The sequence below is a fragment of the Galleria mellonella genome, unplaced genomic scaffold, assembly GCF_026898425.1.
Source record: "Galleria mellonella isolate WM207_F2 unplaced genomic scaffold, CSIRO_AGI_GalMel_v1 utg64, whole genome shotgun sequence".
Classification (NCBI taxonomy): domain Eukaryota; kingdom Metazoa; phylum Arthropoda; class Insecta; order Lepidoptera; family Pyralidae; genus Galleria; species Galleria mellonella.
This window is the reverse complement of record NW_026442133.1, coordinates 1351199-1369805: the sequence shown is the minus strand read 5'-3', so window position 1 is coordinate 1369805 and position 18607 is coordinate 1351199. Positions and strand designations below refer to the sequence as shown.

The 18607-nt window shown below is 29.2% G+C and overlaps 1 protein-coding gene across 1 annotated transcript in view; it reads left to right on the top strand.

Moving 5' to 3' along the window:
- The window catches only part of LOC113515294 (igLON family member 5-like), a 53431-nt gene extending 35569 nt beyond the window's left edge, over window positions 1-17862 (top strand). Inside the window, exons 4-7 of the mRNA XM_052900216.1 lie at window positions 8153-8363; window positions 9426-9553; window positions 11346-11514; window positions 14304-17862. Of these exons, the coding sequence (XP_052756176.1) occupies window positions 8153-8363; window positions 9426-9553; window positions 11346-11514; window positions 14304-14434 (639 nt within the window). The 3' untranslated portion in view covers window positions 14435-17862. The remainder of the gene's footprint in view (window positions 1-8152; window positions 8364-9425; window positions 9554-11345; window positions 11515-14303) is intronic.
- The last annotated feature ends 745 nt before the right edge of the window (window positions 17863-18607 follow it).

Genomic DNA, 18607 nt, shown 5'->3' with positions numbered 1-18607 from the left:
ATCTATATATATATAATTACCGATATATGATTCTGGATTCAGCAGTTTGTGTGTTGACTATGTATCGATATATGGGTCATCTACATATATATATATATATATATATATATATATATATATATATATATATATATATATATATATATATATATATATATATATATATATATATATACATTATTATCTACTGTTGTAGCTGAAAAATGGAAATCTCAGAAAAAAAAACTCGAGTCTTCTAAAATTTACTCGTGGTGCAATCCCGTATTGTCCAATAAACAGTACCCATGTTTATTCAAGACGAACATAAAATACAGTGTTATGGGCACTGGAGAGTCTATATTTATGATTAGCTTCCCTGATAGCGATCGTTACACCACCAAAGTGGGCACTTAAGGGTTTCCATTGATAACACAAGCCCGGTAATATAGGGCGCGATTCGTTATTGAGAAACCGAACCGAGGTAGGCGCTGGATCTATGTACTTAATATTAAGTAGGTATATTTACTTGAATTCAGTTAATGGTAACGTTTTTGCTATTCATCCATTACATATTTATTTATTAAAATGATTATCATTATGTAATAGGATAACGCTTAACGCTCATAAAATATCCATGGAACAGTTACATAATATGGGTTATGTAATACCTCTCTGTCTGTAAATATCTCAATTGTATCTTACTTATATAATAAAAATGTAATTAGAAGATATCTATACGTAGGAGATGTTTAAGAAAAATTAATATAAAGTAAATGAATATTATAGGAAAATTTATTTATTTATTAATAAGGCCTTCATGAGATAAATAGATGCTAACACAAATATTTTAGGAATTATATCAATCTGTCTGTATGTTTCAAAGTACTGCACCAAAATGGATGCAATTTTCACAGTGACCCATTTTATTAGTTTTTCTACTTTCGAAATCTACTACCTACGAAGTAGCGGGCAAATAACTAGCAAATATATATATATACATTTTTTCGTCTTTATACTATTAATGGTGTTAATTAATAGCATTTTCTCTAATTTAAAATTTATTATTACTAAAATAATATTATTATATCAATCTTTAATATATATACACTGACATAGGTTTCCTCCATAAAGCTTCTCGTATTATTTTTTCTTATATACTATATCCCTTTTACAGACAATTATGTCTAGTTAGCATTTTTTTTTTACAAATGATTATATTAATATTATACGAGTAGTCATCTCAATAGTCTTTCGACCTCCTCATTTTTTATCATTGATGATTATAGCAGATAGAATAAAGAGATAATGATCTAACTGATCTTTAAACTTACAGCAAAAAATAAATGATTTGGAAACATAAAATCCTACATATATTTCCCTTATGTGACCCAAGAGAGTAATAAAATTTTTTTTTTTTTAAATAAGTGCTAAGGAATGATTTTCATTTTCATTGCGTAAATGTATATAAATCCAAGTTACATTTTGATCATGCCTTATCAGTCCAGATCTTTCACTGTATGACAGTCTATCTAAATATTTATAATAATTTTTAATAATATATTGAATAATAATCTGTTTGTGACGTCTATTTATATTTTTTTGTCTTTACTTACTAATGATAATGCAAAAGTCTTCTGAATGACATTACAAATTTCATATATATATATATTTATTTTATTATATAAAAGATATAAAATATTATCATAAGATTATCGTGAGTTACGTAATGTTTTAGAAATCTAACAACGTAGATTAATTTTCAAATAAAGTGGTTATTTGAATAATGGAACTTCTGTAATAACGTCTTACAATTTTAGGCTTAATTTAGGTTCGTAATTATAAGTTTGAGGCACTTAACAATAGCATGATAATAATAAATTTAGGCAAATTTAAAACAACGTTTGATCTACTGTCTTATAAGTACCAACTGTTGTGCATTTAAGTGATTTTGAAATTAAATATTATATGTCAAAAGATTTAAAATTGCCCTTAATGATTTTCTATACAGGAGTACAAACAAAAAATGAGCATTATTGTTATCCAAAAATAAATCAAATAAAATTATTTGTGATTATTTATAGATGAATTATTTTTTTTATATTTAGGAATATTATAATGTTAAGGACATTATAATTTTCCTAAATATAAAAGTTAGGACTTTTAAAACACTGTAATACAACACAATAAACTTCTTAATGGTTAATATATTTGCCATACTATTCTCATCGTGATGTGGACTCTCTAGATATTATACTATTTAGGATGGCCATAAATTGCTCTTTATCCTGATTAATTAATATCCTTTCCAGCCAAAGGTTGCCTAAGAGAGAGGAATTTAGTGACACGGCCGTGTAAAATTTTTTTAGTGTCATCATTTCTTGTAATTATTTCTGTAATAAGTTTACTATTATAAGATTTTGGAGGAAACAAGAAAGAGTATCTACCTATCTATCTATGTCCTTGTTATGCAAAGTCAAGACTAAAAAATACTGTTTTATACAGTCTCTAATTTTCCAAATAAATATGTTAGTATTTCAAAGCTATTTTATAGCCATAATTATTTAATAAATATTGACATTTTTTACAGAATTAGTACGAGTATGTAGCCTATAATTAATTAGCTACAAGAAGTGACGATCTCAAATGAATTGCAGAAATTCAGTGGATGCAGGTAGCTCGGGACCGTTACTTATGGCAGTCTATGAGCGAGGCCTATGTTCAGCAGTGGACAGAAAACGTTTTATATAATAATAATGAATTTATTAAGCTTACAATGTTTGCCATTCAACAAATTCTTACCAAGTTTGCGAGTAGCCTTGAAAAATTCCTCTCAGAGATAAGTATGAAAAGTTCCCTTGAATAAATTCCTTTTGAACCGACAAGTTCGCCGTTCTACTAAATGCTATGCAATCTATAACATTATTCTATTTAAAAGTAGTTTTAAACAGCGACTTCGTCGGTGCAATCGAGGTGTATTGACTGGCGGGATAAAAAGTATCGTATGCCACTCTTCAGTCTAAATACTACGTTACGTTGAACGGTAATAAACAAACAAACACACTTTCATATTTATATTATTTGCTGTATTTCGCGGAACCCGCGTGTGAAATATTATATAAAGTATTCTATGTTTTAAGTTATGATATTACCAATCTGTGTACGTTTCATTCGATTCTATTCCATAGTTTTTGCGTGACAGTAACAAATACCAAATTTTACACGTTACTTTCTTTTATTTTGAATACCTAGAATCGTAATAAGTTTTAGACGTTTTACTTTATCCGATGCTGGTATTTTTTCATAGTAGTAGTTCCCTTGTAGTTTTTCGTCTATCATTTATTAATTATATAATATACGAGTATGTAATGTAGATGACAAAAGTCGATTGCTTGGGTACCTCTGTCCCATTCGTGTTTCTACCGTGAAGCAGTTGTGTTTGCATGGTTGTGTTTCGGTTTGAAGGGTGGGATTAATTTATAATATATGTATGGGCGAAACAGTATGTGTGTGTACTGTTATGTCCATGGTACTGCTCATGTCTATAGTATTCCATCATGGGCCGTTAGCTTGTTATTCTTCGTAAATTTTTAAATTTCTGTTTTAATTCAATATTCATCACGTTGCATCGTCATTAATATTTTCTGTTATTCCTGTCTACGGCCGAGTAGTAAATAACGCCATATCATGTTAAGTCCTCCATTTACACTGTCTAGGTGTATTAAAGTTTAATAAATTAATATATATTCTCACTAACTGTTACATTTATAATAGAAGTATATATAGAGTAATCCACTCCAATAATAAGTCGATGGTGAATATGTGTATCTTCTTCTTGGTAAGTGCGCTCCATCCTAGATCATACTATTACTTACCATCGGGTGAGGTAAGATAGAGCAAACTCATGTTGAAATAAAAAAAATCAAATGCTGATAACATCCATCAACGAAAAATGGATGTAATAATTGTGACTTTATCCTTAACAACGATTAAAATCTCAACAAAAAGGAACGAATTAAAAAAAATATAATTTGATTGCCTATTAACGAGAGGCTATTCCGTTCTTTCCGTCTTATTGCAAATAAGAGAAAACGACAAAGACAAAATCATAAAACAGAATTTCCATAGTTAATGAACAACTTTTTAATAAAACAGTTGGTCGGAGAGATTCCATTGGGAGTTTTCTATATAAAATACAAAACGAAGACCGTGCAGATAAGAGCACTGACGAGTCTGTATGTAAAACGTTTTAAAGCACTAGGAATTGGATTTAAACTTTAAAGCTAAATTCATTAGAATAATAAGTTGAACTAGCGGTGTCCTATATATAGGTTAGTCTGCGTCATTTTAGATAAAAATTATGCAGGATATACACACTCCATCTGAATTTCTAATACTGTACATTTTTATCATTTAAACGTAATTGAGTAAAGGATATTCAACCTATTACTTTGGCGTGAATTTACAGGGTACAGAGGAATAACATCTGAGTCCACAGAAATGGCAACGCATGGGGGGTATCATGGGCGAAACAATATACTCTGTTATGTCCATGGTACTGCTCATGTCTATAGGCGACGGTTACCACTTTCCATCAGGTGGGCCGTCAGCTTGTTTGCCATTCTAAGTTGTATAAAAAAAAAAAAAACTTAGAGTATTATTATCAACTTTCTCTATTATTAAAACTATGTACATATATAATAATAATAATCATCATCATCATCATATCAGCCGTTATTTGTTCACTGTTGAACACAGGCTTCCCATAAAGACTACTATAATGAATGGTCCCAAGCCAAAGGACTGGAGACCATTTCCTTCTGACATTTGCCATTGTGGGGTTTTGCTCGTAGTTACTACGCTTGGCTACCTTGGTCGCCTCTTACGATACCTATGGGAAAGAAAGGGGTGACTCATTATATATATATATATATATATATTTATTTATATATATATATATATATATATAATAGAACAGTATAAATAGAACGCATTATTTGAAGATTCGTACCTATAGATGTTCTTATTAATTTGTCTAATTACCGTGTAGGCGTTCGATAATTAAATATTAAGCTAAAGCGTCGCAGTCAAAACAATGCCAAACTTAACAACAAAAATACGTATATTACGTTGTAGTGTTTATGATTAAAACAAAAATTAAATATTACTCTACGAACTCGATTTCGGCATGAACATTGTACGTAAGAAAATTGGGTTGAAATTTTGGAATTTACATTTCGTGGTAACACCCGATAGCTTCTAACTACATTTTATCAGATTACAGTAAATATAATGGATTTGTTAAAAACAAGCGCCTAAAAATACCTTTGATTTTGTATCAAATTAAATATAAAACCACCCACAATGTACACAAAAGACTTCTTTGAAGAACAACCTACAATAGGTAAGAGTTTACCCTCCGTTGCATGTTAGGCGTTGCTGTTAAATATATTTTTTTAATCTTTTGTTACTCCATCCGTTTTTGTAGCACGATAATTTAATGATAATAATTCTTTATTTTAAACAACTGGTATTTACTAGAATACACAGTTTCATAGTAAAATACCTTAACTTAAATAAATATATTTATATATAAGAAACATTTTATGCCATACAATTTTTTATGAATATTTTATGTCGTATCTTAGGAATACTTATCCTCGGGGGGAAAGTGGTTATTAGTGATGGAGTCTAAAAGCCTTACTACTAGCAATATATCCTATCAGGTCCATATTCATGCCGTTCTTCCTGGAAATAGTCGTAATTAATTCTAGTTGATTTCATCAAGATGGGCTAGTGAACCTTATTTCATCCTCATTTATTACCTTACTGGTGCCCCACCAGCGTATACCGATAACGCAGGCGAGATTACCATTCCATCATCATTCATTAAAAAAATACTAGCCTCTCTGTTCAAGAGGTCACATGTCTTGTGAAGACATGTTCAAGTCACATGTCTTCACAAGACATGTGACTTGAAATTTGTAATCCTTTTCAATCTCTCGTACATACCATTGCTCTCTCATCTATATCATCCCGACCGAGAATATGAGACTGGAACTTCTTTTTGATTCGTTTCCTGATATTTTATTTAGTAATTTTTTTTAATTTGTGATGAGTTTGCTATATGGTTTCGGCATAGAATGTGCCACCGCTTCCTTTCACGTGGGTGTAGCAAGAGGCGACTAAAGGAACTTGATGGACGAAGGATGGGTAGCAGCATCCTTTTTAAAATATCTCCAAAAGCTTAACTGCGGTTGGCAACTTGCTTGGTAAATGTGACAAGTACTAGCAAAGCCTCCAATGAGTAGTCTATTATAGAGGAGGCCTATGTTCAGCAATGGACAGTTAACAGCTGATATGGTGATTACAATTTTCGAGAGATTTAAAAATTAAAAAACCTTCACAGACAAACTTAGTTACACGATTCGGTTTTAAACTACAATTTTGGCATAAAATAAAAAAATATATATATAAATTGAAATAATAAAAATAACAAGAAACACAATAACACACATTTTTACATAACTTCATTCAACACATACATTTATACGTCAGAGCAAGCGAAGAGGCGAGGAAATACAGCGTTACAATATTATAAAAACGTACAGAATTAATGTTAGTGTTTCCAACAGCTATAAAATATTACGTCAATGTATCATATAGGTAGATAACAGGACCAGTGGAAATATGTGGAACTGCAAAATCACGTAAAAATTGCAAAGAATGTACGCGCAATAAATAATATCGACGCAATGCATATAGAATGATATTTCATATGAACTTTTAATGCATCTTTTATTATTAACAACGTATGTGACACACAGATATTATAAATGCGAATGCTTGTAAGGATGTATGTTTATATAGATTGATGGATGAATTTGTTTGCTATTATTTTATGCCATACCTACTGAATAAAATTAAATCCTAATTTAGCACATGACCCAGTGTTATTATTTCGCTGACCAAATGGTTTCATACAAGGTTTTATTTCAAAATTATTACTATATTGTGCTGAATTACATTCTATCCACTTTTTAAAAAATCGAGTTGTAACTTATCAAAAATATTAAAAAATGGTTAGATTAAAATAAATCTGTTTCATTGTAATATATGACATATGTTAACATATTAGTTGGTTGAACTCCATCTATCATTTCTAGCTGTATAATACAAGTATCTTTATCCCAACTTGTATTTTAGAAATTGGTATATTAAGAAACTCTCAAATATTTTCAAAAACTAATAATATTTGTTTTTTGAAAGATATAAGAAGTTTTTAATGTACCTATTTGATGTACAAAACTTTCTTTATACTCGTACTACAAAATATACTCTCGAGGATTTCGAAAAAAAAAATTATATATTGTACTAAAAATAGAAACAAGAATAAAGATATAGCTATAAATACTATTAATATTTTTATTTCTTTTACTTTTATTAAACACTAGCATTTATCTATAATTTTCTTTGTATTAGCAGAATATTTTGATTTAATAGTAGCCTACGTGCTGGTCCATACCATACAGCACTTGTACAAGTCTATTATTGATTGATTGGTTCAGACACTAAGAGGTAACTAGCAATCAAATAACATCACTTTCCCGTTAATATTATTAGTAAATAATGTTAATTCCAGAATTTTGTAGTCAAATATTTTAACAAATTTTAAAAATATACGACTAACAACAAAAGTTATTCAGCTTCGATTAACTAACATGTAGGTAGACATAATGAAACCCATCAGAAAACAGTGCTGAATTGTAGTTAAATTTTCCAATTAACTTATGTTATACATCGATTTAATTAAATATCTTGAAACAAAGCCTTATACTTGTTTTGCTTTGTTTATTGCCCTAAATTATCTGTCAAGTTTTATCTTTTTGTGGTTCATTAGTAATTATTCAGTTATCATTAAAACAAAATATTTTAATTTAATGAAAAAATACAAGTGATTGTATTGTTAAAATTTTAGTAAGTACACATTACATTTTATAGTAAGAACAACTGGTTTTTTACGTAACTTATGTGTATTTTTAGTGTTCTTGATTAAAATACATATAAGTTAATTCAGTTATTCTTATATTAAAGCATAAGTGATTTTGTTCTTTCTTTATTTACTAAGTCAATATCATTTAATTTTAATTTTTTTTAATAACTATATTTTTATTAGGTATCATGGGTGAGACATCGCGACATCCACTTACTGACTGTCGGTCGGTATACATACACCTCAGACCAGCGCTTCGAGGCGCAGCACAAGCCTCGCTCTGAGGAGTGGGCGCTGCGGATACGCAGTCCGCAGCGCCGGGACTCTGGCCAGTACGAGTGCCAGATCTCCACCACTCCACCCATTGGACATGCTGTGTTCCTTAATATCGTAGGTGAGTTATATAAAGTACTAGCGACCCGCTAACAGAAAATATTTGATTGTCTGTTTGTAAATTCTAAAATTAATTAAACGAGTTCAAAAATTATTTTACCTTTAGAAATTTACATTACCAGCGAGTAACATAGAATATTTGAAAATAATATATAACCTATCTACTCGTGCGAAGACGGGTCGGATTGCTAATATGTAAATATATACAATATAAATCTGAGAAAAAACAATATAGATTATTTTAAAATTATTCGATATAGCAAAACAATATAAAGAAAACATTTCACCTTTTTTAGATGGACGTTAACTGTATTGATTTTTTTACAGTTATATTTATTTGCTTTTCATATATGTGTAGAAAAGATTGATGACTGTACAGGCACGAAGGACATTTGTCAAGATAGAGATAAATGGCTGGCCATTCAATAAGACTGCCCGCTAAAGTACACTGTCCAGTTGATATCAAGATAGGTCCTTTAGGTTATAACGAAAACAAACAAAAAAGAGCAAATAGCTTAGATAGCTTATAGAGGTCAACGTTGTATCGTATTATTTCTGATAAACTTGAAAGTACATATATATATATATGTGTATATATATAATTTAGAAATAAAATAGAAAATGTCCACCAAAATTTCAATTCACATTTAAAAGTGTTTATAACAAAGTGACTAAAAATTTGATAAATTTCGAAAGTTGTCTGTTATTATCTAGCCTTATAATATTGCTTATAATTAAGACGAATCTAATGAGATTATGTTACTTAAAAAAACCCTGGATAAACAATATAATAAACAAAACAAGGTCAAAGGTCCAGATAAATATAATCGAATGAACTACACTTTTAAATATTTTTGGTATTATATGGTCTTATGTATTTTTCTATTTTCATGCTAAGTCCCTTGCGGGATATGCAGAGAGAACAGAGTGCCAGACTTCTTTTTATACACATCTCTTGCTTCCTGTACTTTCATAATTCTTTCCATGCATGTACAGCCTTATAGCAAGAAAAAAAAAGGGATTTTGCTAATTGCAGTGGCTTATTTTAATATTTCGTTTTTAGAACCAGAAACGGTGATATCAAGTGGTTCAGAACTATTCATCCAAGCTGGATCAACTATTAACTTGACGTGTACAGTTCGACATACACCGGAACCACCCACATCAATTACTTGGACCCATGGAGATCAGGTAAAACTAAGATAAATATCCCTTCTCAATCGATTTCAGATAATTAAATTAATTAAAATGTTTATAATAAAATTTATTTCAATACAAATTATTTCAATTTAAAATATAGAATAGAAAAGAAAAAACATATTGAGAATATTTTTTTTTAAGTTGATTGAAAATGGCGTTATTATTTGGACTATAATAAGTTTATTCACCTTTTCATTATTAATAGTTTAATTATATATGAAATGAAATAGAATAATTGATTCAATTTCTTGTCAGTCTTAATACTAAATCTTTTTCTTGGCTTAAGGAGGCTTAAGAAGGCTTTATCTTGTTGAATTTATCAAATTAGTTGATACTTTTAAGGGTATTCAATAATACTATTCAATATAAAATAATATGTAAACACAAATAGTTTACAGAAAGTACACGAGATTATAATTGTTACATTATTAATGTGAACATTGTAATTTCTGGAAGCCAACCATAACTTACAGAAATCACCTAATCGTGAATGGTTACAAATCCGGAAATACCCGGATTAAGGCGGATTAAATCCTTAAAGGTGTACGAGAGCGGCAATTCGTTGGATTCAATCGATTAAGCGGTCTGAGCGTGATTTACGTAACAAATGACTTGGACAGACAATTTCATTTTAATTATCCAAGAGCAGTCAGATTTGTAACTTCCGATTCGAAATATTAGGATTTCCCAATCTAATTTACTTATTTATTAACTGGTTATTTGATTAGAATTATTTTGTATAAATCCGTTACCATTAGTATGTTTCGCAAAACGTGCGTGAGCAAAATGGAGGTTGGTGGCTGATATGAAAGATTGTGGATCTTGTGGTAGTAATAGTGATGGTTAAGTTACAAGTGTTGGGAGTCACACACATACTAATGGCAGCGAAACAATCATTAATATAGACTTCAGTAAGATAACACCTAGTTCAGTAATAGACGATGTAGTGACAAAAGTCGAAAAAGGAATGTTGCGTTGGTTTGGTCATTTGGAGAGGATGGATGAAAGAAGAATTACGAAAGAGATTTATCTAGCAAGAATGAATAGAGATGTCGGTAGGGGCCGCCCTAGACGAAAGTATGTTGACCAAATAGGTGACTTGCTGAAGAAGGGCCAAATTAAAAGTACCCGTAACCGGCAAGCGTGTATGTATGCGCGAAAGAGGTTTGTTTGAATCGAAGCATTTGGCGTTCTATCGTTTCTGTCTACCCTAATGGGAGACAGGCGTGACAGATATGTATGTATGTAACTATATATAACTTCCAATTAGAGTATATAAAGTGTAAATATTATACATAACTATTATAAATATATCACAGATAGATAAATATATATGGAGGTTTTGCCTGGACATTTCAGCGTGTAGTTCTACAAAAAGGTTACAATAATATTTTTTTCATTATGGACAGTAACGTAAATGTAATAGCTCTACTATTACAGACTTTTATAGTTGCATTTAAACAACATTTTGTTATGCACCATCATTATTAAAATCACAAAATAACATCGTCTATTACACCTTAGAATCTTAATGTTTTCTATAATCGGTATGAATTTTAACATATCTGTATTATTGGGAAAAAGAAAATAGACTGCATTTAATTCCGGACAAATTTATTTTGTAGCGAACACAAACTAGTTTTGTAGATAAAAAAATAAAAACAAATTACAATATTATATACAATGTACAATTCAATCTAAATATGAATGTTTTACTATCCATTGAATTATACTCGAGAGAAATGTATCTACAAGGTACAAATTTTGTATTTCTCTCCACAAGGTAATAAACTTCGATTCGGCTCGCGGCGGAATATCACTCGTGACAGAAAAAGGTCTCAAAAGTACCAGTAGACTGCTTGTGCAGCGAGCGACGGGTTTGGACGCCGGTGTGTACACTTGCGGCCCCAATAACGCACCATCTGCCTCAACTAGAGTGCACGTTTTATCTGGTAAGGTTACAAGTATATTGAATTTTTTAAAATACTACAGATGGTAATATGTTTGTTTGAACAATATATTAAGCACTATATATGGAAAAAATATCAGTGCTATAGGAAAAACAATCATGATCATCATATTTTTTTTCTTGTACAACTTAGAATGGCAAAGCTGACGGCCCACCTGATGGAAAGTGGTAACCGTCACCTATAGACATGAGCAGTACCATGGGCATAACAGAGTATACTCTTTTTCCCATGATACCCTCAATGCGTTGCCATTCCTGGGGACTCAGGTGTTATTCCTCTGTAGCCTGTAAATTCACGCCATATCCTATCTTTTAAACCGAAACACAACCATGCAAACACAACTTCTTCACGGTAGAAACACAAATGGGACAGAGGTACCCAAGCAATCGATTTGTACAAAGTTTCCCTCTGGTAACTTAATCTTTCACTGCTGAATATAGGCCTCCCCCATAAAGGAGAGACTTTGTTAGTAGTAGCCACGTTTCACAGGCGGGTTGGCAACCGCAGTTAGGCTTTTAGTGATATTTTAAGAGGGGCGCTGCTGCCCATCCTTCGACTATAAGTTTCCTTAGTCACTTCTTACAACACTCACAGGAAAGGAAGCGGTGGTCTATTCTATTCCGGGACCACACGGTAAAAAGAAAAATAATGTAACCTGGTTAAGATTTATTTGGCTTAATAAGTGGAAAGATCAGAGTACAAGATGATATTCTTTTTAACCGACTTAAAAAGAAGTAGGTTCTCAATTCGATTATATCTATTTTATGTTTGTTAATTTATAACTCCGTCAGCTGTATAACGATTTGAAATTTTTTTTCTCATTTGTAAGGACAGTATATCCTAGCGTTGCCAGACGTCCCAATTTTTAAATCAAAACTAAATGTCCCGCGCGGGACAGGCTCAGTCCCGCTTTTCAGGGATAACTCGACCATGCATGCAGTATGCTGAGTTTCACTCTTTTCTTATTTTAATTTGTTTTCAAAAATAAATATTTATAAACTTCTGATTATATACGTTTTTCCACTGTGTCCTGCTTTCGACAAAAGAATCTGTTGGAGTTTTAATACTGGCTGTTGACACTGAGGTTTTTTAGAACAATGTATAATTTTTAAGTTTGTTCTGTGTTAGATTTTTTATAAGACATGTCTCGTATTTTATTTCACTAAACTTAATATTTTATATCACAAATACATATATGTTTTATTACTGCATCCTGCTATTTACAAAAAAATCCCGCTTTTTGCATTAAAAAAGTTTTCAAAATCCCGACTTCCTAAATTAAAATCTGGCAACGCTGGTCTATTCTATATATATACAGATCCATCCCACAGATATTTTATCAAAATTGGTTCAGTAGTTTAGTTTTTAAATCAAAATAACTATTTTTGTCACAATTGACTCTGTTTTTTTTTTTTTGTGGGACACAATCTTAATTATTTTTATTAATAAAAATACAAAGTAGTGTAGTTATTATGTCTCTAAATGTGATATTTTTCCTTTTGAAATTCTACTCCATGATTTAGTACCATTATTACTAACAATTACAATACAAAATTACTTTTAATGTTGGGTTACAATTTACGACAGCCAGTTCTGGATTATGTAGTCCTTGATAATTTTATAGCTTACTCACTAATAATAGCTTGTATGTTTCGTCTACGTACAAACGGAGGGCTCGTAATAGCCAAATTGTGTTTAATTATACTTTTGTGTCATTATATTATTATTCAATAATTCGATAATGGTACAGTAAAAATATTACATATTTTAGTTTTAGTTATTTAAATTTGAATATTTATTAAATAGATCTTTATTGTAATTATTGTAATATCTGCAATACGACTAATGGAGTTATGACATAAAAAACATAAAAAAAATACAACTGAATCGAGAACCTCATTCTTTTTAAAATCGGTTAAAAAATTTCCATTCCCATATTAAGATGGCGTATCTAGCTGTTAAGTTAATATATAATAGAAGGTTTAACGTTTTAGTCGCTCTTGAATTTTTCATACGAGAAATTTTGATCTTAATATACTCAAATTCTAAAATATGTATAGATTCTTACCTTTACGTATAGTTAAATACTTCAATCTCACCTGTATAAATACAGCATAGAAATTAAAATTGTAACATATATTAATCTAATTATTCTTAAAAATTCGAACCTACAAATTCACTTTAACAGTTACACTGTGACGATTCACTTTCTTTCTAATTGGGAATTTAATGCAAAACAAAGAGACAATAGTATGGTACAGTAATAGTTCTATACCTGAAATAAGTTTATGAATAAGGAGGTAAATGTTTATGTATACAAGGTTGATGATGATTTTATTTAAATGTTAATTTTTACCAGAGGGAGACTTCGTACAAAAGTATACCTGAAATAGGTGTTATGAATAAGGAGGTAAATGTTTTTGTATACAAGGCTGATGATGATTTTATTTAAATGTTATATTAATATAAAAAAAAAATATTATTCACATACAGCGAGCTAAGATGAACTAGTCTGTTGCAATAGTATAAACTATTCAGTTGTCGCAAATGATCTAAATTTTAAATATTAAATTACAATAACTTTTTAGTTCTCTCATTCACTTAAATTATTATATTTTGATTCCAAAATTAATGTAAAATACAGTCAATATCTTTTAGTTTATAAATTTCATAATATAATAGGCAATGTACTTTATTAAATTCACAACGACGCAATGTGCAATGAACACAATTTATCGCAACGGGTTTTAATAAACTTTTCTTATTTCTAGGTGAACATCCAGCGGCGATGCAGCAGGGTTGTGCAAAATCATCATTAGACAAAGCCTCTGTATTATTTTCTATATTCACTTTTTATATTTTTAGTAAACCTACATACAATGACTTAGAATTTGGTACCTGAATATAATTTATAAAAAATATACTATCGGTAAAATTAAATAGCAACGATGTCAATATTGAATATAAATATATGTAGATCGAATTTTATTCAAATTTATACATGAAATTAAAGAAATGATCGTAAAGTTCGTTAATTTATGTAATAAATTAATTAATAATATTGACATTTGTGTAAATAATGAGTGTAATATAAATAATTAAGAATTAAATTTATTTAGTTAGATAAACTTTATTGTATAGTTTTAATATAATTAGATATCATATAAGATCTGTTTCTAATCCAGAGATAACATAATAGGGAACTTTATTCAAATAAGTAGACGTAATAATAAATATTACAGGTCTAATGCTACACCAGTTAGTTTTTTTTTATTATTTTATTACTCAGTTTGTAATGTCCATCACCAAAACAAATAAATTAATAAAGAAAATATAACTAATTTCAAGAATGTTTTGAATAAAATGTAGCATGTCTTAGACATATAAGTGTAACAAAAATACCATTATACATATTTATTATACTTTAAAAATGTAAAATCAATGTACAAAATCTTAATATACATATTAAGAATTGTGTTCTATATTGTAAAGTGTTACAAGTACAGTTGTATAATATACTAAAATAAGATAAAAATAGCACAAATATTAATAACCACAAATTAAATATAAATAATTAAATATATACATTATCGTTTTTCTTAAAATTTATAAAAATGTTTTATTCTTTTTATATTTAAATATTTAAAAACAGTCACAAAAGTGATAATATGTACCTTTGTAAGAAATATATTATTAAATCTTTACCAGTTGGTTATTTTTTGTCTGTGTAATTTTTTTTAAACAATGATAATTCTTAATATTAATATTTTTTCACTACTCTGTACAGCATTTATTTTTTCAAGTTAAATATATAAATAAAACTTATACATAGAGGTAAATTAATCTAATTTAATATGAAATTTGACACTTTCCGTCTTTTAGCTAAATAGATATCCTTGAAAAAATATAGATGCCTGAAGTTCTAATCTCATAATCACATCTGTAACAGACAGGTCTGTACCTAAAACTTTATTAGTGTCTATTTTAACACATATCTAGTACACTTAAAATTAATTTATCTGTTGTTATATTTCAATAAATTCTAGATAATAATAATAATGTTATTTATACATGGTGTTCCATTCCGTATTATTGGATAACAGCTGTAACAGTGCGAGAGAGAATACGTGCAAAGGCCTAGAAATGGGATGACATAAATATTCAGGGTTTCATTAATGAAAATTATGCGGTTGTTGAATGAATGAATAATTTCATTTCTTGTTACAACCTCATATAGCGCGTTCCAGATTTAACTTTTTTAATTTTTCATGTAATTATCGTCTGTTTATACAGCGGATATTTTTATAATAGTGCCTAATATATATATATATATATATATATTTAGCCACTTCAGAAAGAAGAAAAATTTCCAATTCCTCTGTTTTATATGATCCTTCCTATGGGAGAGCTCTAAGTTCAGCAGTGGACAATAAACGGTTGATTTGACGTTAATGATATGACTATTTCACGGAATAACATCCTTAATTTACTATTGACGACTTTATTCCCTCTAACAATTAATAAAGTTTCTTTTTATTAGGGTTTCAACTCGAAAGCATGCCCTTTGTCCATACTCTTAACTTGTTCCCATATTAAGTTTGTTCTTTTGTGACAAAGCTGCCGTTTTTCTTTAATAAAAAACAACACAATTTCGCTTTCTTAATTAAAATATTTTATATATTCACTACTTCGTACGTGTAAATTTCAGATGTAAGAAAACCAATGAAATACTATACCTCTAGAAGGCATATTAAAATAAAACATACACCATTTTTTTTTAGTTAGACCTATCTAAACAACATCCAATTTAGAGCAGTAGTTTTTTGGGTGATGCCGTAATAAATTTACAAACAGTTAGATAGACAGACAAAATCTCTAAAAACTATTAATTTGACACCTTTTTATTAAGACATTGTCCCATTACATTGTTGATTACCGATTATTTCCAGTCGCTATTTTTTCGCGAAATTAAATACCGTTCTTAATTTATATAATAGTTAAAAACATAATAACTTCCAGATTGTGATAATGTCCGTTTTATTATGAAGGCATCGACCATCCCTACAAAGTTAGACCGACATTCATAGTCGCTTTACATCGCTTGACTGACCACTGATCGCAACACTGTAGCTTTATAGAAAGAGTTCAGTTACTGTATTTTTAGCGACTTAATAAAATAGGAATTACTCAATTCGCCTTTATTTTTTACATGTTATATTATATGTTTACTAATTCAAATTTCGATTTTATATATCTTTTTTTTTCAATAAGAATAGTGTAGTCGTTGTCAAAGGTATAAAGTTGGTACTTATATCAATTAAATCTATGAATTGGTTTTACACTAAAATTAATTAGATATGTCATTATAATAATAATAATAATTTTATCATGAATTCACATATAGCTGTTTTTGTATGAAATAATAAAGTAATAAAATTAAAAAAAAAGGTCCAGATCTAAAATAGAATTTCGAAATTCTCAAGAACTATAAAAATGAAGCTGTCATTATAGTACAACTACGATTTGCATAAAAAATTGCCGTTAAACTGTAAAAAGAAAGTAAACACTTAGAAAAAAGAATAAAAATCACTATAGAACTGGCGATGTAATTGCGTAACATACATACGAAAATTTCAGACGAATTAAGAATCTTCTTCTTTTGACATCGCTTAAAAATTGGTCCAGAATTAGAGGAAATATTATTGAACCTTCTTTATGGCCATGATGTAAATTTAAGTCTTGCCATATATATATATTGATATTATTTTTCTACACGTGTTTTGTTTATATTAAAATGGTTGTCTCGTCTTATATCTATAATTATTATATATATTGTTGTTCTAAAGAATATTATTTTTCACTGTAACCCTCTACAAATAGAAAATAGTCCCTCCTTTTAAGTTGTCGCTTGATAAATAAATATTATAAATGGGAAAAGATTGTTTTATCAATATACATGTATATAATTATAACCAAACCAAATTGTATTATTAATTCATGGAAATATTAAGGGTCTAATCGAAATACTGATATTTATTATATATTAATTCATAACCGAGTAAATTAGACTCGGTTAAATTTACTTAACTGACCCTATTTACTTGCGTCATCTTTATCGAACCATGTAATAGGTTTAACCAAATTGTATTAGATTAATAGAGAATTAATCTTTCAAAATTATATTCTAAATTATTCGTCGAATTCTAAATATCATAAATTCACTGGTTGAAAATAAATTGAAGAATTTATTCAAAAGGTTCGCCAAATTACCAATTAAAATAGTGTTACAATTAAGAAAATTTATGTAAATATGACAGTCAACGAAATAAAAATTTGTTATAAAATTATAATGGTTTTTTTTTTCCTGATATACCTAACTTTATGTGGTGATCCTCGTGTCTAAAAAGTAAGAGGGACCAAGTGTATCCTTTACTGGTGTATTATCCTTCTTTGTTCTCTATTATAGTGAAAAAGTACCCTTACTTCCTTATTAAAATCCTTTTAGTAAGATGCGTGTGATGAAATATAAAATGTGTCACCGCTGATCATTTCTAGGATATCATAAAAGAGGCTTATAAAGGGAAAAGTACGATACATCAGTACAAGGAAAGAAAAACTTAAAACAACATCTCCTGAAGGATGCTCCAAACATTTTCACGTAGTTAAAAAGCATTGTGAGCTGGCACACTGTGAGTAACGTTTGAGGACATTATATTCTTGTGTTCACTCAGGATAGTGTGGTCATTTGTCGTGCAATTATAAAAAAATACAGTTTTTGTTTTTAAATTTTCCCTTTCACCATCCTTCTTTATGTTATAATGTATAGAATATAATAATTTTTTAATTTTATGTTCAGAACCTATAATTTTGTTTCTTAATTTTAATCTTATGCCATATTATTTCTTCCTTATAGCTATAAATATTTTAAATTTCAGAGTTTTTATTTCATATTGTAATATTTACAAGTACTCTCAGATAAATACTTTGAAAAGTTTTCGAATAATTAAAGTTCTTGAGTCGACTAGATATTCTGAAACAATTCTCGTTTAATTTATATGAGAAATAATGGCCACTT